A 24,260-nucleotide genomic window follows, 5' to 3' on the forward strand; every position below is an offset into this window, starting at 1 on the left:
GAGAGAGAGAGAAAGAGAGAGAGAGAGAGAGAGACTCATCTGCCCCGAATCCCTGCATTTTAAAACAGCTAAAAAATATGGTGAAAACTTGATTTGGGCCCACTTAGGAGGTTTAGGCCACTTCGATGATCTTTAGCTGCCTCCTGGCTATAAACAGGAAGGACCAGGAAAACAAAGTTTTCCAGAGTCCAGGAAGGAACCACAGCCTGCAGACCAAAGCTCACCTGTCCTGTCCCCCCCACCCTGCACCCCCCCACTTCCTTCCCCTGCATTCACACTCATGTCTGTTTTAGGCAGAGGGAGGACCAGGACAATGGCTGCTGCTAACGAGATGGAGTTGGAGAGTGTGAATCTCAATGTGGAGAGAGAGGGAAAGGAAGAAAATAAAGACGTCCCCAGGAGCAGGAAGGTCCACAGGATTGTCTCCAAGTGGATGCTTCCTGAGCCAGTCCGAAGAACATACTTGGAGAGAGCCAACTGCCTCCCGCCGCCCTTGTTCATCATCCTCATCAGCCTGGCTGAGGTAAACGCCACCCTGGTTGCTCATTATAAGCTTTATAAGCTTCATTTCATTTTGGCTAGTGCGGTCTTTAGAAAACATGGAACTTTGGGCCTGCAAATTAGCCTATTTATTTTTATTTTTATTTTATTTTATTCTTTTGAGATGGGATTTGGCTTTGTAGCCCAGGCTGGCCTCTAACTCACTATGTAGCTCAGGCTGGCCACAAACTCACTATAATCCTTTTGCCATAGTCACCTGGGTGTTGGGATTCTAGGCATGCACCACCGTGTTCAGCTTGCAAATTGGCTTTATCTCATGAAACAAAATAGACTGGTTGGTCAGGTCAGTCTGGGGTGTATATTTAGAACAGTCGCCAGCTGCCTGAGCTTTCAGAGGAACTATGGCATCTGCTGTAGGTGTCTGCTGTGGGTGGATGGGATATATATATATATATATATTTTTTTTTTTTCAGACTATGACCTGCTTAGCTTTCTTGCTTTCCAGAAGGAGGGCAAAGCTCAGAGAGGTGGGATGAGTCACCCAAGGGTGCGTCTCGGTGACTGGGAAGGGCCAGGCCTCTCCTGTGCTTTGTGATACAAAGATTTTCTTCTAGACTGCGGTTTTAGAAGAGATTGCTGCCTGGAGGCCATGACTTCAGGGGCATTAGGATGTCCCCAGTACAATCAATCCTCTTAGTTCTCACTAACGCCCAGCTTTGGTGTCAGGGACTGCAGTAATTGGAGGTCCCCAGCAGAATAGAATCAGTAGGCTGAAGGAGGTTTCAGCCCCACAATCTTCAGGGTAGGCTGGAGACCCCACCCACCTTGAGTAGAGTTCAAGGTCGCTTACTAAGTATAATTCTTTTCCTCATCAATACGGTCTTTCTCTATTAAGGCTTTCACCTGATTGGGTGGAACTCAGCCAAGAGATGGAGAAAAAAGGGTACCAAATTAAACGTCATCCTCATCTCAAAAAATTATGTCAGATGAGCATGGTGGTGTGACTTTGTAGTCTCAGAACTTGGAAACTGAAGCAGGAGGATCTTAAGTTTAAGGGAGCCTGGGCTACATAGTAAATTTGAGGCTAGCCTAGGCTATATAGTGAGATGCTGTATTTACTAACTAGCGAATAACCAACTAACTAAATAACTTAGTTAGTAGATAGACAATACACAAAAAGCAAAAAAAAAAAAAAAATCATAGAAATGTGGAATAATGTTTGAAGATATATTCAAGTCTATCTTAACCTTGCCAAATTGAACATAAAATTAACTGTTGTAGGAACCAAACCTTTTATGGCAAATGGGTGAGCATTTCCAGAAGATTATTTTGTCAAGTCTGATTGGTTTTAAAGGACATAGCTCTCCACTTTTTTATGGGGTTCTATGGAAAGACTGAGAAGCCTTAGGCTGTGTCTGGAGTCACTGTATACCTGGATTACCTGGGTAATGGTACATCTGGGATATACCAATATGAGTAGATGCGAGAAAGAGGGAGACACTGGAGAATAATGGGAGATGCTCACATGTTTAAGAATAAGGCAGCACAGCTCCGAGAGCTGTGAGTTCTGTGAGCTTTGAAAGCACAGCCCCCTACAGTGAGGTCCTGGAGCAGGTGCCAGAGTAGCTGGCTCATACAGGAGGACCACTTATAGACATTGCCTTGTTGATAGAGGGCTTGCCTAGCATGCTCACTCTCTAAGGTCTAGTAAAACCAAGTACAGTGGGACACACCTGTAATTCTAGCACTTGAAAACTGGAGGCAGGAGAAGTTCAAGAGAAGCCACTCTCACCTGCATAGCAAGTTCAAGGCCAGCCTGGGATTCATGAAACTATATTTAAAAAAAAGTAAGAAGAAAGAGAGAAAGAAAGAAAGAAAGAAAGAAAGAAAGAAAGAAAGAAAGAAAGAGAAAAGCAAAAGAAAGAAAAGAAAGGAAAGGTTGCAAAAATAGAATAAAATCCCCAATTCTTCCATTGTTAATATTACATAGCTCTAAAGTACCTTAGTTAAATCTAAAACACTGATACTGGTATATCATTGACTGAGTAGCCCCTAACAGAAATACTCACATCAGAAGTGGTTCGTGGTTCTGAATATTTCTTTTTTCTTTTTAATATTTATTATTTAATTGTGTGTAAGTGCAGGTGCCTGCAGAAGCCAGAGTTACTGGATCCCTCCTGGAGCTGAAGTTACAAATGGTTGTGAGCTACCTGACATGTGTACTGAACTCTGGTCCTTTGGAAAAGCAGTATATGCTTTTATTCACTGAATCGTCTGTTCAGCATCCATGTTTCAGAATATTTCTGAGTTGTTTTTTAACTACATGTATATGTGTATGGGAATGGGGAGGGCTGTGCATGTGAGTGCAGATACCCGTGGATGCCAGAAGAGGGCGCTGGATTTCCTGGAGCTGGAGTTAAGCAGATGTAAGCTATATGATGTAGATGCCAGGAACTGAACTCAGGGCCTTTCCAAAGTTGCAGTGTATGTACCCTTAATGACTTAGCCATATTTCCAGTTCCAAATTTGGAATATTAGTATCGATTTTAGTACTCCCAAATCTGAAATATTGGGTCTAAGGAGATAGTCAGTCAATAAAGTACTTCCCGTGCAGACATGTGGACACGAAGTTCATCCTCAGAGCCCATGTAAAGGAGCCAGGAGTGGTGGAATGTGCTTGAATCCTAGCACTAGGGAGACGGGAAAAGATGGATAAACCCCTGAGGCTTACAAGCCAGCCAGCCTTGCCTATTGTTTCAGCTTCAGGTCACTGAGAGTCTCTATGTCCAAAAGCAAAGTGTGTGGCACCTGAGGACACCTGAGATTGACCTCTGGCCTCCACATGTATGTGCACACACATGAGCACTGGCACATACACACAAACTAAAACTTGCTTTTAAAATTTGTATTTTTTTATGTGTATGGTGTTTTGCCTGCATACATATACATATACATATACATATACATATACATATACATATACATACATACATATATGTAGCTGTGTACCACATGTGTGCCTCATGCCCTTAGAGACCAGATGAAGGCATTAGGTTTCTTGTCACTGGAGTTGCAGACAGTTGTGAGCCACTATGTTGGTGTTGGGAATCAAACCTGGGTCCTCTGGAAGATCAGCCAGTGCTCTTAACCCCTGAGCCATCCCTCTAGATTTCTAAAACTTTTTGAAGTATCTTGTTGGTACTCAAAAACTGAAAAATCTGGAGCATTTTGGATTTCATATTTCGTACTCAGGAGGCTGAAGTTGCCCTATTAACTAAACTCCAGACTTGGATTTGATCCTTTTTCTCACTAATGTCCTCTTTGTCATCCTCTGGTCCTTCCAATACAGGATTTCACACTGCATTAAGTTGTCCTGCCTCCTCAGGCTCCTATGCTTCTTGACAACTTCTCAGTGGTCTATCAAGACCCTGATAGAGATGAAGTATATTGGCCAGGTACCTTGGAGAGTGTCCTCTTCTGGGGTTGTCTGAGGTTTTTTGTTTTTTTGTTTTTGTTTTGTTTTGTTTTGTTTTGTTTTGTTTTTTTCTGTGCTTAGACTAGAGTTGGGAGTGTAGAGGAAGAAAGGCACAGGTAAGTGCCTTCCCATCACATCATGAGGTAAATGACGTCACTGGGACGGACGCTGGTCTAAATCATTTTAGTAAGGCTGTCTGACAGGCTTCTGGGCTGTGAAGATGAAGTGAAAGAAGATGAGGGACACGGGCTATGTAATCAGGGTGGGTGCTAGAGAGAACATAGAGACTGCAGAGTGTCAGAGAAGCTAGGAGAAGGGGACTCAGAAAGTTGTCATTACAATCTGGCCTAGCACCTGCTCATCATGAGGATCTATGCCCACGGTGGGGCATGGTGGAGAGATCCAATTTCAACATCTTCTGAGCCCACAAAGAGCTAACCACTCAGACACAATTAGTGCTCGTGGGTTTTAATGGGGCCCAGCTCCTGAGAGAGCTTGGTTAACATGCATGATTGCTCCTCCCTGACAGCTGGCTGTGTTTATTTATTATGCGGTGTGGAAGCCTCAGAAGCAGTGGATCACCCTGGACACTGGGATCTTGGAAAGTCCCTTGACGTACTGCCCTGAGAAGAGGGAGGAGGCCTGGAGGTTTATCTCCTACATGCTGGTCCACGCTGGGTAAGGAATGACGGCCCAGGCAATGCTGTCAGAAGAGTTCATAAGTAATTGTTAGGCTGGGCAAGGTGATGCATGCCTGACATTCTGCATTAGGGAGCCAGAGCGAGATCAGGGCAAACTTGAGGCCAACATGACCTAGATATAGAATTTCAGGCCAGCCAGCCACATAGCCAGACTCTGTCTTAAAACACAAACAAAAACAGGGTGTGTGTGAGAGATGACTCAGAGGGTAAAGACACTGGTCAAACCCAACAGCTTGAGTTCGATCCCCAGAACTCATATAGTGGAAGGAGAGAACTGAATTCTGCAAGTTGTCTTCTGATATTTACATGCACAAATATAATAAGATTTTAAAAGATTTATTTATTTATTTATTTATTTAATGTATATGAATATACTATTGCTCTCTTCAGAGACACCAGAAGAGGGCATCAGATGGTTGTGAGCCACCATGTGGGTACTGGGAATTGAACTCTGGACCTCTGGAAGAGCAGTTGGTGCTTTTAACCGCTGAGCCATCTCTCCAGCCCAAGATTTTTAAATTAAAAAAAACAAAAACACAGCAGAGAGAAGTGGGGCACTCCTTGAATCCCAGCACTAGGGAAGCAGAGGTTGGTGGATCTCTGAATGGAAGGCTAACCTGATTTACACAGGATTCCAGGTCGGCCATGGCTACATAGTGAAACCCTGTCAGGTGACAGGAGAGTGAAGGAAGAAACCCAGATCACCACTAATCTGTTTGGAACTTTTGTTATGATCATTATTATTTTTATTTGTGTGTGTCTGCCGCATTACAATGGTCCCCTTGGAAGCTAGAAGTGCTGTGCTCTGCATAACTGTCTAATTCTGGTATTGATATAGGAATATTAATGAGATGAGACCAGATCACTATCAAACCAAGAGTATGTCACCCTACTTATTGGATGTTGTCCAGTGCTCCATTTAGGTGATGAAGAAGGCGAACTGAATCACCAGACTGCCTCCCCCAAACACACTCAGTAAAAAACTAACTTGTGAGCACTTTGCCTGATGTAAGGGGCTTGTTGTGTATTGTTAACTAGCAGCATAAGGAAGTATGTACAGGATAGAGAAGCAGTTCAGGTGAAGCTGGAGAGAAAACACAGGGCGAAGAGTGCCCGCCTGCTGGGCATGGTCTCATGTGTCTGCAGCCCCAGCGCTGACAAGTGGAGACAGGAAGATGGCTGTGCTTGCCAGCTGCCAGTCTAGCTGAACAACACATGCTTCAGGTTCAGGAGAGACCCTGCCTCAAAGGAATAAGGTACAGAGAGAATGATAGAAGAGGTCCTGGTGCAACTATACAACACCTGCCCATGCAACACATACACACACACACATACACTCACTCATACCCACACATATACATACACACATACGCACACTCACACTCACATACATACTCACATACACACTCACACACACACTCACACACATCCACTCACACACACTCACACACACACTAACTCACACACACATCCACACACACTCACTCATACTCACACATATACACACATACACACATTCACACATATACACACATACACACACTCACACACATACATACACACACACACTCACACACACATACTCACACACTCTCACACACACTCATACACATACTCAGACACACACACTCACACACATACGTACACACACACTCTCACACACTCACACACACACACTCACACACACACACTCACACACACACACTCACACACACATACTCACACACTCTCACACACACTCACACACATACTCAGACACACACACTCACACACATACGTACACACACACTCTCACACACTCACACACACATACTCACACACTCTCACACACACTCACACACATACTCACACACACACACTCACACACACACTCACAAATCTCAAAGGGAGCAAAGTAAGAAAGGCAGGTAATGAACAGGAGAGGCTATGTCTGTCCTTCCTTTTTTTTTTTTTTTTTCCAAGACAGGGTTTCTCTGTGTAGCCCTGGCTGTACTGAAACTCACTCTGTAGACCAGGCTGGCCTTGAACTCACATGGATCCAACTCCCTTGCCTCCCGAGTGCTGGGATTAAAGATGTGTCCTATCACCTTCTGGCTTTGTTTACAAATGTGAGAGCTTTTTCAGACTTTGCTCAGCACCAGGTGATGGTACTTATCTCCAGTCTCAGTATGTGGGAGGTAGAGGCAGGTGCTCAGGAGTTCAAGGCCAGTATAGATTGTCTTCTCTCTCTCTCTTTTTAAAAGATTTATTTATTTATTTTATCTATGTGAGTACACTGTAGCTGTACAGATGGTTCTGAGCCTTCATGTGGTTGCTGGGAATTGAATTTTTTTAGGACCTCTGCTCCCTCTGGTCAACCCGGCTCGCTCCGGTCAACTCGGCTCGCTCAGTCCTTGCTTGCTCTGGCCCAAAGATTTATTTATTATTATATATAAATACACTATAGCTGACTTCAGATGAACCAGAAGAGGGTGTGAGATCTCATTACAGGTAGTTGTGAGCCACCATGTGGTTGCTGGATTTAAACTCATGACCTTCGGAAGAGCAGTCAGTGCTCTTACCCACTGAGCCATCTTGCCAGCCCAGATTGTGAGTCTCAAAAAAAAAAAAAAAAAAAAAAAAAAAAAAAAAAATCAGCATCTATGGTCCTCCATGTCCACTGTGGTCAGTAAATAGCTTGTAAGTATCTCACTTCTTTGGGGGGAGCCGTGTGGTTATCAGGTGAGTTGAGCTTCACCCATGTGACTCAGCCACCCTGGTTAAATCACATTTTTGGTCAGTGGTTAATTAGACATACAGGGCAGGGTACAAGCAAGGACTTGGTACTGAGGACAGAACCCAGAGCTTCATGTGTACTAACTAACCAACCAAGTGCTATGCCTCCCCTCTGACCTTCAGCCGCACTCCTCAAGTTCTTTGTTTTATTATTATTTTAAAAAAAATATTTTTTTTAAGACAGGGTTTAACTATTTAGCCTGGGTGGCCTGGAATTAAGTATGTAGACCAGACTGGCTTCAAACTCACAGAAATCTACCTGTCTTTGCTTCCTAGGAAATGGGATTAAAGTTGTGCACCACCACGTCTGACTTCATTCTTTAAATCAGCTCCATTAGTCTTTGTTTCATGTTGTAATCATGGTTGTAAAGCAGAAATTACAACACACATTTATATTTCTTTCTTTTTTAAAGACTTATTTAATTTTATGTATATGACTACACCGTTGCCCTCTTCAGACACACCGGAAGAGGGTATCAGATCCCATTACAGATGGTTGTGAGCCACCCTGTGGTTGCTGGGAATTGAACTCAGGACCTCTGGAAGAACAGTCAGTCAGTGCTCTTAGCTGCTCCAGCCCCACATTTGTATTTCTAAAAGACTTTTATTTGCTTTACATATTGAAGCTTCATGTAAGATTTTATTTAAAAACAGACAAGAGAGCCAGGAATGGTGGCACATGCCTTTAATCCCAGGACTCAGGAGGTGGAGGCAGGTGGATCACTGTGAGTTCAAGGCCACTCTGATTGACAAAGCAAGTCCAGGACAGCTAGGGCTACTACAGAGAGAAACCCTGTCTTACCCTTCCCCGCCCCCCATGCACACATACAAAATAAGTAAAATAAAATAAAATTCTAGCAAGTTCTTAACTAGAAATATCACATGCAAGTCTCCCATGACAACTACTTGTTGCTTGGATATTTGACCCGTGTTTGTCTCTGCAGAGTCCAGCATATCGTGGGGAATCTTTTTATGCAACTCGTCCTTGGTATTCCCCTGGAAATGGTCCACAAAGGCCTCCGAGTGGGGCTGGTGTACCTGGCAGGTGTGCTTGCAGGTCAGTGTTCTGAGGGTAACACGGAACAAATACTTCTGGGTTCTTAGGATGGAAACCAAAGGTAATAGATGTTTACAATGGACTTAAAACAAAACAAAACAAAAAACTGAAGTCAATATTTATTGGACCATAGCATATTATATACATGTCATATAATATGCTAGGGAATATGGTGTTGGAGATACTGTAACTAGAGATTAGATATTAGAGATAATACAAGAACATGAAGATAAGTCACAGTGGCTGTCCTTGAGATATTTGAGTATCTCAGAGTCTCAGAGAAGTTGCACAGCTGGAAACTACAAACAGCTTGGTGTTTGAATCTTGAAGCCTCTGATATGCTACACTAAGGTTCTGGAAAGGAGCACAGCCAGCTTTGCATTTAAGAAAGACATTTTGCAGGGCTGGAGAGATGGCTCAGTGGTTAAGAGCACTGACTGCTCTTCTGAAGGTCCTGAGTTCAAATCCAAGCAACCACATGGTGGCTCATAACCATCCATAATGAGATCTGATGCCCTCTTCTGCTGCATCTGAAGACAGCTACAGTGTACTTTCATATGCAGAACAATTCATATTCATATAATAAATAAATTAATTAATTTTTTTTTTTTTAAAAAGAAAGACATTTTGCACTGAGCAGTGGTGGCGCACGCCTTTAATCCCAGCAGTTGGGAGGCAGAGGCAGGCGGATTTCTGAGTTCGAGGCCAGCCTGGTCTACAGAGTGAGTTCTGGGACAGCCAGGGCTACACAGAGAAACCCTGTCTCGAAAAACCAAAAAAGAAAAAATAAAAAAAAACATGTTGCTGGATGTGGTGCATAATTTTAATCCCAGCACTTGGAAGGGAGGGAATGTGAATCTTTGTGAGTTCAAAGCTAGTCTGGTCTACATAGCAAGTTCTGGAACAGCCAGTGCTACATAGATGTCTCAACAAACAAACAAAACAAAACAAACACCTACCTTAATTTTGAGAAAGCTATAGGTTTACATGAGTTATAGGAAATATCTCAAGACCACAAATACCTTTGGACATCTGTCGACAATGTTGTCATCCTATACATTGTAGCACAGCAACACAGCCAAGATGTTCATTGTCATGCAGTCAAGATAGTAAGTATCCACAACACCCCAAAGAGCTCTCGCTTGGCCTTTTCATGGGCCAGCCTCTGCCTTCCCACCTCTCTCCCTCCCTGACCACTGACAGGCACTAACCTGCCCTCATCTCTTTTGTTTGTGTCATTTCTGGAATGTACCAGTTATTTTCCCCCTGCTGAGTAGAGTTCTGTGTTTTGGTTACTCCTTGAAGGATGTCTGCATTGTTTTACTCTTTTCTCTATTGCTTTTTGAGAGAGGGTCTCTTGTAGCCCAGGTTGGCCTTTAGTAGGCAGGGATTCTCTTGAATTCCTGATCTTCCTCCCTCTATTTCCCAAGTGAGGAGATTATAGGGGACTCAGCAGCTTCCTGAGTGCTGTATAAACACTCTTTTGAGCTATGTTCCCTGTCCTTTTTTTTTTTTGAGCCTGGTCCCATCATTCAAACCACCCAGGAACTCTCTAGTATGAGATCCTCTTGTCTCAGCATGCTTTGATGAGACACCATGAACAAAAAGCAAGTTGGGGAGGAAAGGGTTCCTTCATCTTACATTTCCATATCACTGTTTATCATTGTTTATCATCGAAGGAAGTAGGATAGGAACTCAAAGAACCTGGAGGCAGAGCTGATGCAGAGACCATGGAGGGGTGCTGCTTATTGGCTTGCTCATCATGGCTTTCTCAGCCTGCTTTCTTATAGAATCCAAACCCACTAGCCCAGGGATGGTACCACCCACAATGAGTTGGGCCCTCCTACATCAATCACTAAGGAAATGCCCTACATGCTTACCTACAGTCCAATCTTATGGAAGCCTTTCCTTTCTTTCCTTTCTTTCTCCTTCCCTTTCTTCCTCCCTTCCTCCCTTCCTCCCTTCCTTCCTTCCTTCCTTCTTTCCTTCCTTCCTTCCTTCCTTCCTTTCTTTCTATCTATCTTTCTTTCTTTCTTCCTTCCTTCCTTCCTTTTTCCCTCCCTCCCTCTCTCCCTCCCTCCCTCCTTCCCTCTCTCCCTCCCTCCTTCCCTCCCTCTCTTTCTTTCTTTATTTCTCTCTTTCTTTTTCAAGACAGGGTTTCTCTGTACAGCCCTGACTGTTCTGAAACTCACTCTGTAGACCAGGCTGGCCTCGAACTCAGAGATCCTCCTGCCTCTGCCTCCCAAGTGCTGTGATTAAAGGTGTGTCCAGTGCCCAGCATGGAAGCTTTTTCCTAATTGAGGCTGCCTCTTCTCAGATGATTTGAACTTGTGTCAAGTTGACATAAAATTATCCAGCACGAGCTACCATATCTGATGTTGACTTTTCCTTTCATGTGAAGCCTTCATTTTTTTAAGGATTAATTTATTTATTTTATGTATATGAGGACACTGTAGCTGTACAGATGGTTGTGAGCCTTCGTGTGGTTGTTGGGAATTGAGTTTTTAGGGCCTCTGCTCACTCCAGTCAACCCTGCTCGCTCTGGTTGGCCCCGCTCCCTCAGTCCCTGCTTGCTCTAGCCCAAAGATTTATTTACTATTATACATATGTACACTGTCGTTGACTTCAGACACACCAGAAGAGGGCATTGGATCTCATTGTGTGTGGTTATGAGCCACCATGTGGTTGCTGGGATTTGAACTCAGGACGTTTGGAAGAACAGTCAGTGCTCTTACCCGCTGAGCCATCTCGCCAGCCCTGAAGCCTTATTCTCAAATAAGATCTCCTAATTTCAAATATTGTTCTTAGGAATTGGATGTCAACATGTATGTGGCTTAGCGATCACAGTTCAACCCATGTTCACTTTTCTTCCTCCTTCTCTCCTTCTTCCTTTCCCTCCTCCTCCTACTTGTCTTTTCTTCTTGTTCTTATTCTTTGTGTCCTTCCTCTCTCTCTCCCTCCCTCCTTCCTTTCCTCTCTTCCTACTTCCCTCTCTCTTTCTCTCTCGCTCTTTCTTTCTCTCTCTTGCTCTCTCTCTTTCTTTCTTTCTTTTTTTTCAGCTGATGGGAGGTAAGGGAGGCATTTGTCAGCTGCTGTCTGAGAGAATTCCTGGAAGGCCTGGTTTGTAGGGTGCAGTGGCAGCTGTGTGGACAGCAGGAAGCAGTCTTGAGCTACAGTAAGCAGAAGGCTTTGAAAGGGCTTAGTCACAAGGCTTGGTTCCTCATCAGATACCCACCTACGGTTTGGGATCCCGTTTCTCCATCTTCTCTGCTTCTTCACGCATCTTTTTGTCCTATTCATGAATGCAGAGGTGTAGACTTGCATGCCTCCTGCATCTATTATACTTTCGCCCTCTGCTCATGGCTTGATGTCAGTGCGTGGCTTCAGCTCTGCCCAGTACCAGAGCAGAAGCCCTGTGGGAGAATGTGACTTCGGCCAGCGCTTTTTGGCAGCTTTCTCTTACCACTCAGGTCGATGCTTCCCACTGCTGTTGGGATCATCTTCCACGAATTGAGTAGTTCGTAGCAATCCACAGTGGTCAAAACAAAGCCAAGACCCCAAGAAGGCTGGAACCCTTGCCTGCCTGGCAGCATTGCCCTCCCTGGCAGCATTGCCTTCCCTGGCAGCATTACCTGCCTGGCAGCATTGCCCTCCCTGGTTTGCCTTCTCTTTACTTTTCTGTAGGCAATGTCACCCTACTGACTTACTCTGGTTACCTGTGAGGTGTGCCCGCAGACCCACAGTGTCAGCATCAGAAGAAACTGCTCAGGCAAGGTGTTGGAGCCAGACCAGGTCTGACCGTTAGATTTCTCTTTTTAAATTCACAGGAGCACATTAAAGACCAAGATGTCTGCCTCCAGATCAGCACTCCAAGGCTGACTGGTGCTCAGAATCACCCGGAGAGCTCAGTTCACCTAAAGCCTCTCAGATTCTGCTAGACCTATTGACCCAGAGTTTCGGGGACATGGCCCTGGGATCTACATTTTGTAGGGCATAGGACAAGTAAAGCTGATCTTTCATAGACTTGTAGTTTATCATGGCCGGTCTTCCTTATAGTATCCTATCTGTTACGTGCCTAACAATGACTCTGGGTTAAATGAGCATTCCTAATAATGACTCCTTCCTGCCATTGTATCATCTCTACTAAAGGTTTGTTTAAATCATCTGCTTACTTCACTCTTGGTTCACATTTTTTTTTTAAGATTTATTTTATGTGTCTAAGTACACTGTAACTATACAGATGGCCATGAGCCATCATGTGTGTGGCTGCTGGGAATTGAACTCAAGGTCTCTGCCAGTCCCCTTTGCTCGGGCCCTGCTTACTCAGTCATAAGTCATTGTAGCTGTCTTCAGATGTACCAGAGGAGGGCATCAGATCTCATTATGGGTGGTTGTGAGCCACCATGTGGTTGCCGGGAATTGAACTCAGGGCCTTTGGAAGAGCAGTCAGTGTTTTTACCTGCTGAGCCATCTCGCCAGCCCCCTTGGTTCACATTCTTTATTGTGACTATATGTGTGTCTTTATGTAACTATATAAGACAAGCAGGTATTTCCTCCCTGTGTGTGTCTGGCCTTTCATTCCCTTCTTGGCCTTTCATTCCCTTTCTTCCTATTAGTTTATTTCATCTCTCTGTAAAATTTCTCTATTTTGATGTGTGATGTAGAGAATGACATTGACTGACTTTCCAGTGTTACCAAGCTTGCTTCAGGGAGGACACTCGGTCATGGTATATTAGGATTTTAACAGACAATTAGATTCGATTTGTTAATTTTTTTAAAAAAAGATTTATTTATTTTATGTATATGAGTTCTGTAGCTGACTTCAGACACACCAGAAGAGGGCATCAGATCTCATTACAGATGGTTGTGAGCCACCATGCGGTTGCTGGGAATCAAAATCTTTGGAAGAGCAGTCAGTGCTCTTCTCTCCAACCATCTCTCCAACCCAATTTGTTAAAAATTTAGAAGATTTGTTTTTAATTATTCATATGTGTGCAGGTGTGTCCATGACTGCAGTACCAGCCACGGTGGACAGAAACATGGTTCTTTCTACTCCTCCCCTTCCTTCTTCCCCACTTCTGTCCCTCCCTCTGTCCTTCTGTCCCTCCCTCCCTCCCTCTATCCTTCTTTCTCTCCCTCCCTCCTCTTCTCTCCCTCTTTTCCTTCCTTCCTCCCTCCTATCCTTCCTTCCTTCCTTTCTTTGCTGAAGATTGAACCCAGGGCTCTCATCAGTCTGCTCTCTCCCATAGAGTCACATAGTCATAGAGGGTAGTTCTCTATGACTCTAAGGTCTGTGCTCATTTAGCACTAAGGTAGCATTCCCCTCATACAGCAAGTAGGAAAGGGTCTTAGCCCTGTCAGGTTTATGGCAAGGGTTAGGCAGAATTGTTATCACTTGGAAGGAGGCCATGGCGATGGGAACCAAACAGCCTTGCACACAGTAGGCAGGCACGCTACCACTGAGCCACATGCTCAGCCCTGGCTATTACTTCTTCTTTAGATGATTGTTAGGATTCAGCAGTGAAGCAGGGTGTATGCTTGTAATCCTAACTCAGGAGATGGGGCAAGAGGGTCAAGGAGTTCAAGGCCATCCTCTACTCCACAGCAAGCTTGTAAATAGCTTGTTCTATGTGAGATACCGAGTCAAAAACCAAAACTAAAACAAATAGCCCAGCAATAAAGCCACCACGGCCTGGTATTTGCTTTGTGGAGAGATTTAAAACTTTAGTTCAATTTTAAAAATAGTTATCAGGCCAGGCGTGATAGAACACAACTTCAATCCCAACAACTCAAGAGCCAGAGGCAGAGCCATCTATGGGTGGTTGTGAGCTACTGTGTCTGTCCTCTAGAAGAGTAGCCCATGTTTGTAACAGCTGAGCCCTCTCTCCAGACCCAAGACATTCTTTTTTACACATAATAAAGATTGTATCACATCCTAAGGAATGAAAGGTCATGAGAGGAAGATACCAAGTAGTAATAGGAAGAAGTTTTGAGAAGACCTCTTAAAATGCTTCACGGTGTGTTCTTTGGCTCAGGTGTCTTATCACTGGGTTAAGAAACGAGTTTCATCTTGCTTCCAGAATGTGATTGAACTTTGTGCTAAGAAGGATTCTGAGGCTACCTCCAGACCATAAAATAGCTCAGCAGGTATAGCTCTTTTCTAGAATTATGAGAGATAAGAATATCTGTTGTGCACAGAGCAGGATTGATCACCCTTACTTATTTTTTTATATGTGGGTGTGTATGTGTATAGACCCTTGTGCAGGTCAGAGGGCAACTTAGCTCTCTCCTTCCACCATGTGGGTCCCAGGGATCAAACTCAGGATATGGGGCTCTTTTTACTGACGGAACCACCTCACTGGAAGGTGAAGTAATAGCTAGCAAGGCTACGAAATCCTCACATACACAGTGCTTCTGTATGATATGAGTGTCAACTCTTTTACTTGCACTCTCAGCCTATTGGGAACTGCTGAGTTCATGTTTCCACCTTACAGACAGGGGAGGCTAGTTAAATAATGTTAAATAATGTCACTCTTAGCGATTCCGGCTCCAGGGTCTGAGCTTCTGTCTCTGTTTTATTGCTTTTCCTCCTCCTTTTCCTCTTCTTCCTCTTCCTCCTCTTCATTTTTTTTTTTTTTTGAGACAGGGTTTCTTTGTCTAGTCTTGGCTGTCCTAGAACTAACTAGCTCTGTAGACCAGGCTGCCCTTGAACTCACAGAGATCCACTTGCTTCGGCCTCCTGAGTGTTGGAATTAAAGGCATGCGCCATCACTGCCGGGCTTTTACTGCATTTCTAATAAATGTTTAATGTTTCAGAGATATTGGTGCAGTTAGTCTGCATGTCTGAATCTACACAGCACACAAGGGCAAGGAGGAGTTGTTGCTTGCTAATATGAAAATGGTCAAAACTTTCCCTATGTTTACTTTAGATGTCTTTCTTAAAATCCTACTTCATTCATAATTCTTACAATTCTGTCTGATCTTTTGTATTTTATGTTTCCAGGTTCGCTGGCCAGCTCCATTTTTGACCCTCTTAAGTCTCTTGTGGGTGCTTCAGGAGGAGTCTATGCATTGATGGGAGGCTATTTTATGAATGTTATAGTGGTAAGAACTTTGGGAATGGAAGGTTTAAAAACAGGGTCTCTCACGTAGCCCTGGCTAGCCTGGGACTTGATAAATAGCAGAAGTTGGACTTGACTTTATCCTCACCTGGATTTGGATCTTCGCCTTTGTACCTGTCAAAAATTACAAGCATGCACCACCATTCTCCATTTTTGGACTTAAAAAAAGTATTTGTTTATTTTATGTGAGTATTTCCTGCATGTGCATATTGCATCATGTGCATGCCTGGAGTCTGTGGCAGTCAAAAAAAGGGGGGGAGGGTCGGGTCCCCTGGAACTGGAGTTACAGATGGTTGTGAGCCATTGTATGGGTGTTAGATTCAAACCCAGATCCTCTGGAGCCATCTCTTTAGCTCCTGAATTTTTTTTGTTCTTGTTTTCTGATTTATCAACATTTACTGAGTTCTTATGAATTAAGAATTTTTTGGCCACTAGAAAAATAAAACCCTCCACCCAGCTGTTGTAGCCTCTTTGTGCCAGGATGTGACCAGGATACTGCATAGTCAGTCTGCATTTCGATTTGTTGAGTCACTTCTCCCTCCCCTTTCAATCAATAAACTTTCTTCCCAGAGAACTAAAATCCGATTAAAAATAACATCCTAGAGCTCCAGAGATGGATCAGTGGTTAAGGGCACTGGCTGCTCTTCAGAGGTCCTGAGTTCAATACCCAGCAACCACGTGGTGGCTCACAACCATCTGTAATGGGATCTGATGCCCTCGTTTGGTGTGTCTGAAGATAGTGACACTGTGTATGTGTGTATATATATATATATATATATATATATATGTATATATATATATATATGTGTGTGTGTGTGTGTGTGTGTGTACATATATATGATATGTGTGTGTGTGTGTGTGTACATATATATGATATGTGTGTGTGTGTGTGTGTGTGTGTGTGTGTGTATGTCATCCTAAAGCCAGTGAAATGACCCAACAGGTAAAAGCTCTTGCCACTAACTCCGAACATGGAACACGAGTTCAATCTCCTGGACCCACATGGTGGAAGGAGAGAAACTTTCCTATGATTTCCACATGCAAGGAATGTGTACACACACACACACACACACACACACACACACACAAAGAGGCACACACACATGCATGCATACATGTACATACATACAGACACTACAATTATGAAAACATAATTTAAAAATAATAATCTATTCTTGGCATTTCCAGTTATTGTAAAGAATGAAAGAAGTGCTCAGACATTAGTTAAATCTCTCTTAGCTACTACTGGGAAAAAGATGAAACAGTGAAAGAATATTAACCAGAAAGGCTTAGACATATTTTACAGCCTCATTTCCTCATTTATTGGCATGTTAAATGTTGATTTTTATATTACTTGTATTTAATTAATGGCAAATGAAATTGTGTCATTTACATTATGAAACTAAGGACTACGTTTTGTTTTGTGGTCCAAAGTATAGTAGCATTGGCCTTCCCTGATGCATTTTAAAAGTTGACTGTTGCATCTATGGTTTACCTTGTAAATATGTGACACTTAAGCATTTCTTTAAACTGGGTGTGATATCCTTCACCTTTAATCTCAGCACTCAGGAGGCTGTGAGTTCGAGGCCATCCTGGTCTACAGAGTGAGTTCCAGGACAGCCAGGGCTACAGAGAAACCCAGTCTTGAAAAATAAAACAAACAAACAAAAAACCCAAACTCAAACAAACAAACAAAAATCAAAAAGAAAAACAACAACAAAAACCAAAAAAAAAAAAAAAAAAAAAAAAAAAAAAAAAAAAAGAAAGAAAAGAAAAGAAAAAGGAAAAGCAATTGAAGAAGAAGAGTGTTGGGACTCCATGCTACAGCTTGCATTCTTCTTATCTCTTTCCCAGAATTTTCGAGAAATGGTTCCTGCCTTTGGTATCGTCCGACTACTCGTTATCCTTCTGATTGGTAAGTGAAATTTGCCAACACTTTACCCAGCAGTCTTATCTTTTGCCTTCATGGGAAGGAATGATGGATACGGTCCAGCCTTGGGAAGAATTGTCTGCTGGTAGAGGTACCTCGGTAACGCGCCAGGACAAGCGTTTGCCTCTCACAAGAGCTTTACTTACGTTTTCTGTTCCAGTCTCTTGTTTTACATGTCAGGACATATGTGACTCATGTCTGCAAAGAAACAGCTTAAAAACCGCTAAGATAATCTATCTTCTTCCTAAAGTTCTGATTTTCAACTTTTGGGGTGGTGGGAGGTTTGAGACAAATCCTGGTAAGCCAGGCTGGCCTTGAACTTCTTATCCTCCTGCCCCACCTCTTGAGCACTAAGATAACAGACCTGTGCTCTCCTATACCTGGTTTTATACAGTGCCATCGATCCAGATCCAACCCAGGGTTCCCCACACTGCAGGCCAGCACCCCACCGAGTGAATTACAGCCACAGTCTCTGTCCTGGTTTCCTTGTGCATAAGGAGGTACCATTACCCTCGATTGGCTGGCTAAGACAGCCCTCTCTGTGGTCTCTCTGCTCCTGTTCTTGTTTCCTCTTTTCCACCTAACCAGAATGATCCTTCCCTAGCACCATAAAAGCAAAGCAAACCAAAAATCTCATCAGATTCATGTCATCTAGGCCCCAAACCCTCAAAGCTTTGCTGTCACCAGATGTCAAAGTCTCTGGTTCAGAAGGCCTCTGAGTATCGATCACTCCCTAGATCCTTGCCTGGCCCCACCAGAATTGCTGGAAGTCTCTTTAAAACAGGAGGCTCACCCTCTGCCTCAGTTTCTCATTCACCTGTGTAGGGTGATCCAGAGAATTTATTTTTTAATAAGTTCCTGGTGCCAAGTACCATGGTTCCTGCCTAAAATTCCAACACTCTAGAGGCCAAGGCAGGAAGGTGCCCTCAAGTTTGAACCTACTTGGGCTAGATAATAATTTTAAGACTAGCCTGAGCTGGGCTGAGGTGGTGCACACCTTTAATCCCAACACTTGGGAGGCAGTGGCAGGCGGATTTCTGAGTTCGAGGCCAGCCTGGTCTACAGAGTGAGTTCAGCCTGGGATGTATAGTGAAACTTCATCTCAAGCAAAATGAAACAGGCGTTCCTAAGTGCTTTTGATATTGCTGGTTTGAGGGGACATTTCTGCTTCAGGGACTTCATGATTGTTTCTCACTCTGCCAAGAGTCTTGCTTTACATATCAGCATGGCTTGCTCTGTCTAGTGAAGGATTCTTAGAGAGCTCCCTGATCTTCCTATTAAAAACAGTAGCTTGACTGATAAAACATCTCAGCAGGTAAAAGTGCCTGATGCCAAGCGTGACATACTGAGTTCAAGTCCCAGGTCCACACAGTGGAAGCAGAGGATTGACTTCTGCAAGCTGTTCTCCTATCTCCACACAGGCACTGTGGCACATAAACACACACACACACACACACACACACACACACACACACACACACACAACTAATTAAAAATAGTACTTTAAAGAATAGTCTGTTCCCAGCACCCCTAATTCTTTGTATTTTCACTGTGGTACTCAGCACAGTGTGGACACTGTTGTCTTTTGTTTGCTTCTTTGATTGGTCTCACTCTGTAGCCGTGGCTGGCCTAGAACTTGGCACGTGGATGAGGTTGGCCTCAAATTCACAGAGTTCCACCTGCCTCTGCCTCTTGAGTGCTGGGATTACAGGCATCAGCCAACAAACGTAGCAATGCACACACTCCCCCTTCCACCAGGACAGTTACCTCCATAAGTCAGGGCCATCTGGCCTGCTCTTTGCTTCATGTCTACCCTGAGAGTAGTGCTGTCGTTTGTTTGATCAATACGTCCATATATGGGTTACTGATAATGTCCACTTTATTAAGCTCTTATGAAAACTAATGAATTAATGGAGGGAGAGCTCGGAGAGACCAGCAACTGGCACAGCAGTAGAGTAAAGCAAGCCATTGTCAAGGGGAACGAAACTCCGCCCACTGGGGGGAGATCCTGTCAAGGGGACGAAACTCCGCCCACTGGGGGGAGATCCTGCGCCTCATTGGGTGTCTTCTCTTCTAGTTGCGTCAGACATGGGATTTGCTCTCTACAGAAGATTCTTTGTCCCTGCAAACGGGGCTCCGGTGAGTTTACTTCCTTCCCTCCCTTCCTTTCTGTATTTGTCTCTGTGTGTTTGTGTGTATTTGTGTGCTCTCACACGTGCATGCACACATAAGTTCATGCTGTATATATGGAGGGCAGAAGACAACTTGCAGAATAGGTTTCTACCTACTCTGCCTGCAGTCTCAGTATAGGAGTTCTGGGATTGCAGATACTCGCTCCTGTATCCAGCTTTCTTACAATGTTCACTGCTGAATCCAATTTTCTTATGTGAGTTCCAGTGCTCAGTCCTAGGTTATCAGGCTTTTGAGGCAAGAACTTTTACCCACTGAGACATTTCTCCAGCCTCAATTCCCCCTCCCCCCCTTTAAAAAAGAAAAACATATTTTTCCATCAAAAAGAGTCATCATGTAATCTCGGCATTCAGGAGGCTGAGGTAGGAGGATCTGGTGCTCCAGGACATCCTCAGCTACATAGCAAGTTCAAGGGTAGCCCAGGCTACATGAGACTGTTTCAAAACAGGAACAATAATAACAACCAAATAAAGCAAACAAGCAAAAAAAAAGGGGGGGGGGATATTAAATAGAGATTACAACTACAATCTAATTGCAGTGCTCAAATTTCCATTTGGAAGTTAAAAAAAAAAATTCCTAAGACAGATCTGGGGAAATGTCTCAGTGGATACAAATTCCCAGCACTCAGTCCATGATGGCTAGCCTGTAGTCCCAGCCCTTGATAAGTGGAGACCGGGATCCCCAGGGCAAGTTGGCCAGCTCACCAACCTGAATCACCTGAATCACTGAGCTTTTATTCCAGCACTGGGAGGCAGAGGCAGGAGTATCAGAACTAAGTACCTCTCTGAGAGAAAGAGAGAGAGAGAGAGAGAGAGAGAGAGAGAGAGAGAGAGAGAGCCTCTGGCCTCTATATACATACGTGCACATGCACTTGCATATTCATGTGTACCTATAGGCATCCAAACACATACTCACATGCACACACATATGCACAACCAAAACCAAAACAAACAATAAAAAAATTAAAAAGTTCTGAGGAAATCAGAGTTCAGATGGTCATTTGGCTCTCATTGTTGTCTGCCACGCTGGTAGCTATTCAAAAATAGGTGACAAGGGCTTCCCCCGCCCATAGAAAACTTAAAGTATAGTGGAAAACTGGATGTGGTAGGGCTTGCCTATAAGATCAGCACTTGTGAGGAATGAAGATCAACCTCAACTGCATCCATCGTTAATTCAAGGCTGGAATGAGACATATGAGGCTCTCTGTCTTTAAAAACAAACAGACAAAAAATGTGGGTCAGAATATAGCAATGAGCTGGGCAGGTGCTTGTGATTTTGTGGCCTGTCTGGTCTACAGAACAAGTTCCAGGATAACCAGGGCCACACAGGGAAACTGTGTCTAGGGGTGGGAGGGAAGATATAGCAATAAAATGTTGTGTCCAAGTATCCTATCAAATAAACTGGCAAAAGTAATTTTCAGGTTTTTCTTGGGTTAGTCTTTGAATGTGATAGTTTGTTTTTATTGCTATTTAATGCTATTTAATTCTGCATCTCACTTTAGTGGTTTTTGCTGAGATACCTTATGGCTAGTCCCATCATGGTTTCTTGGCTAACTTTATATAGAGAGACATCAGAAATGCAAAGCTGGGCTGGTGAGATGGCTCAGCGGGTAAGAGCATTGACTACTCTTCTGAAGGTCCTGAGTTCAATTCCCAGCAACCACATGGTGGCTCACAACCATCCATAATGAGATCTGACGCCCTCTTCTGGTGTAGCTGAAGACAGCTACAGTGTACTTAGATGTAATAATAAATAAATCTTAAAAAAAAAAAAAAGAAATGCAAAGCTGATCAAGAGGATAAGAGTAACATGGTTCTGTCTTGTGTGCTTAGAGTCGGTGGGTGACATGTTTTATTAGGGTTGGTTGTACACATCTATAATCCTAACACTGAGGAGACTGAGGCAGGAGACTTTCTGTGAGTTCCAGCCCAGCCAGGGTTATATAGCAAGACCTTGGCTCAAAGGAAAGGAAGAAGGAAAGAAAGAAAGAAAGAAAGAAGGAAAAAGAGGAAGAAAGAGAGGAAGAGAGGAAGGGAGAGAGAGAAAGGGAAGGAAGGAAAGAAAGAAAAGGAAAAGAAGGGAGGGAGAGAGGGGGGAAGAGAGAAGGGAAAGAGGAGAGAGGGGAAGAAAAAAAGAGCAAAACTTGGGTTGGTGAGATGGCTTAGGTATGCAGCACTTCCCTTGCAAGCCTGTGTTCAGTCCTGGAAGCCATGTATGGAAGGAGAGACTTGACCTAACAGGTATTCTCTGTCCTGCACATGTGCTTTGTGGCATGTGTACCCCGTCAGAACGTGCATACACAGTAACAACAAGTTACATAAGCAAAAAAGAAAAAGATTTAGTTTTGTTTTTTGAGATAAGGTTTCTCTGTGTAGCCCTGGCTGTCATGGAACTTACTCTGTAGTCCAGGCTGGCCTTGAACTCACAGAGATCTGCCTGCCTCTGAGTGTTGGGATCAAAGGCATGCACCATCATGCCTGGCCACATTTTTAAGCTTTAAGTGCTTTACAACATCACCTTGTCTCGGGGGTCAAAGGAGTTTGTGTCTCCCCTGTCTTAACTTTGAGACCCAGACTTTAAGACTACTATGGTATTTGCACTCGAGTAGAAGATTCACAGCTAAATCACACAATTAGCATTTTCTCCATCCATTTCTATTTTTTTTCCCCTTTCTCCAAGGTGTCCTTCGCTGCTCACATTGCAGGTGGATTTGCTGGAATGTCCATAGGTTACACTGTGTTCAGCTGTTTTGACAAGACCCTGCTTAGAGACCCCAGGTTCTGGATCGCAATTGCTGCATATGTAGCTTGTCTCTTATTTGCTGTGTTTTTTAACATCTTTCTGTCCCCAGCAAACTGACTTGCCTCTATTATAAGCCAGTTGATAGAAGTGTCCCATGGGGGAAATGGTAAACTTTGTAAAGAAACACAGATATCTCAGCATATGCTAAGAACATTATACAGGACAGCAACTTAGCTTCCAGGAGGAAGCAAGAAGATAAGAAGCAAAGCTGGGTCTTTCATGCATAGAGCATGTGTGTATTATCCTGTGAAGGAGACTTGATATCCTTGGGGGATGTAATTTGGAGCTTGTTTAAAGGCTCCATGAGAACTGTACTATCTTGATAATAAACATTTTTTTCATATCTGTGCTGGACTCTTGTTTCTTCCTGTTGCTTTGAGGCAGAGCCTTGTGTATCATAGGATGGCTAAGAACATAGCTGAATCTAGGGAAGCCCTTTGATCTCTGCTTACATCTCTGCAGCCGGGATACAGGCTGGTATGATACCAGCCTGGGGTCTCCAGCCTTTAAGGCTGGCTCCACTGAGCTACATTCCCCATGTAAACTCTTGACAATCACTTTTCAGTAGATATGACCTGGCCTGCAGGTCACGTTATTCGGGGGAACGAGGAAGGTCACAACCTGTGAATAAAGAATGGGCGAGAGAGACGACAGGACTCAAGGAAGCATTGCTTGTCAAGAGCCGTTTACTTAGTGCAGTGGAGCATATTTAAAGCAAAAATCTTGGAGGGGAGGGGGAGAGGAAGGAGGGAGATGGAGGGTTACAAAATCTTCTGGGGTTGAGCTCCGGTGTGACAGGTGAGGAGGGGGTGGATGACAGGTGGAGAGGGGGTGGATTTCCGTGAATGTTCTTTTCCCAGGGCCAAGCCGGATCCTTGTGATTGTCAGGCAGGATGTTAATCTCCGGGTTCTCAATTAGCTGGGGCAGGATATTTATCTCAGGGCTCTCATGGTTCCCAACATAGATAGAGCACAACTGTTTGTTATTGTTATTTAAAGATTTATTATTTATTTGGTTTTTGAGACAGGGATTCTTGTGTAATAGCCCTGGCTGTCTTGGAACTTGCTTTGTAGACCAGACTGGCCCTGAAATCACAGAGATCCTCCCGCCTCTGCCTCCAGAGTGCTGGGATTAAAGGCATGGGCCACCATGATTGGCAAGACTTACTTTACTTTATGTGTATGAATGTTTTGCCTGTAGGCATGTAGGTGTACCATATGTATGTACTGGATCCCCTGGAACTGAAGTTACAAATGGCTGTGAGCCACCATATGGGTGTTAGGAATCAAACTGGGGTTGTCTTCAGTAGCAACATGAACTTCCAACCACTGAGCCATCTCTCCAGCCCCAAGCAAGACTGCTGTGTTTTGTATATATAGTTGCTATTTTTTTCAACTCAGAAATGTAGATAATATAGACATTATTCTGTATCTTAGAGATGAGGATATCGGAATGCCTAAAACACTGAAGTGCAATTGCATACCTGTGGGTTTACAGCCACAGATTCAACGGACCTAGACTACAAATATTTTAATACATCTGTACTGAATATTTATAGATGTGAGTACATGCGTGTGCACATGCATGCGTTTGTGTGTGTGTTTGTAGACATGTGCACACAAGTAAAATAAGTGGAGATCAGAGGGCAACCTTTAGAAGGGAGTCAATTCTCTTCTTCTGAGAGGCCAAACCTATTCCATCTTGGGA

At 43.7% G+C, this 24,260-nt stretch overlaps 1 protein-coding gene across 2 annotated transcripts in view; it reads left to right on the top strand.

Annotated features, from left to right (window-relative positions):
• The window catches only part of Rhbdl2 (rhomboid like 2), a 47,658-nt gene extending 24,761 nt beyond the window's left edge, over nucleotides 1-22,897 (top strand). The window contains exons 2-8 of one of the 2 annotated variants that reach the window (XM_031376894.1): nucleotides 294-523; nucleotides 4,506-4,654; nucleotides 8,397-8,509; nucleotides 15,513-15,613; nucleotides 17,485-17,545; nucleotides 19,638-19,699; nucleotides 22,430-22,897. In XM_031376894.1, coding sequence (XP_031232754.1) covers nucleotides 314-523; nucleotides 4,506-4,654; nucleotides 8,397-8,509; nucleotides 15,513-15,613; nucleotides 17,485-17,545; nucleotides 19,638-19,699; nucleotides 22,430-22,609 — 876 coding nt within the window. In that variant the 5' untranslated portion in view covers nucleotides 294-313 and the 3' untranslated portion in view covers nucleotides 22,610-22,897. The remainder of the gene's footprint in view (nucleotides 1-293; nucleotides 524-4,505; nucleotides 4,655-8,396; nucleotides 8,510-15,512; nucleotides 15,614-17,484; nucleotides 17,546-19,637; nucleotides 19,700-22,429) is intronic. The other variant, XM_031376895.1, reaches the window with a different exon arrangement.
• The last annotated feature ends 1,363 nt before the right edge of the window (nucleotides 22,898-24,260 follow it).

Source organism: Mastomys coucha, unplaced genomic scaffold, assembly GCF_008632895.1.
Source record: "Mastomys coucha isolate ucsf_1 unplaced genomic scaffold, UCSF_Mcou_1 pScaffold18, whole genome shotgun sequence".
NCBI lineage: Eukaryota > Metazoa > Chordata > Mammalia > Rodentia > Muridae > Mastomys > Mastomys coucha.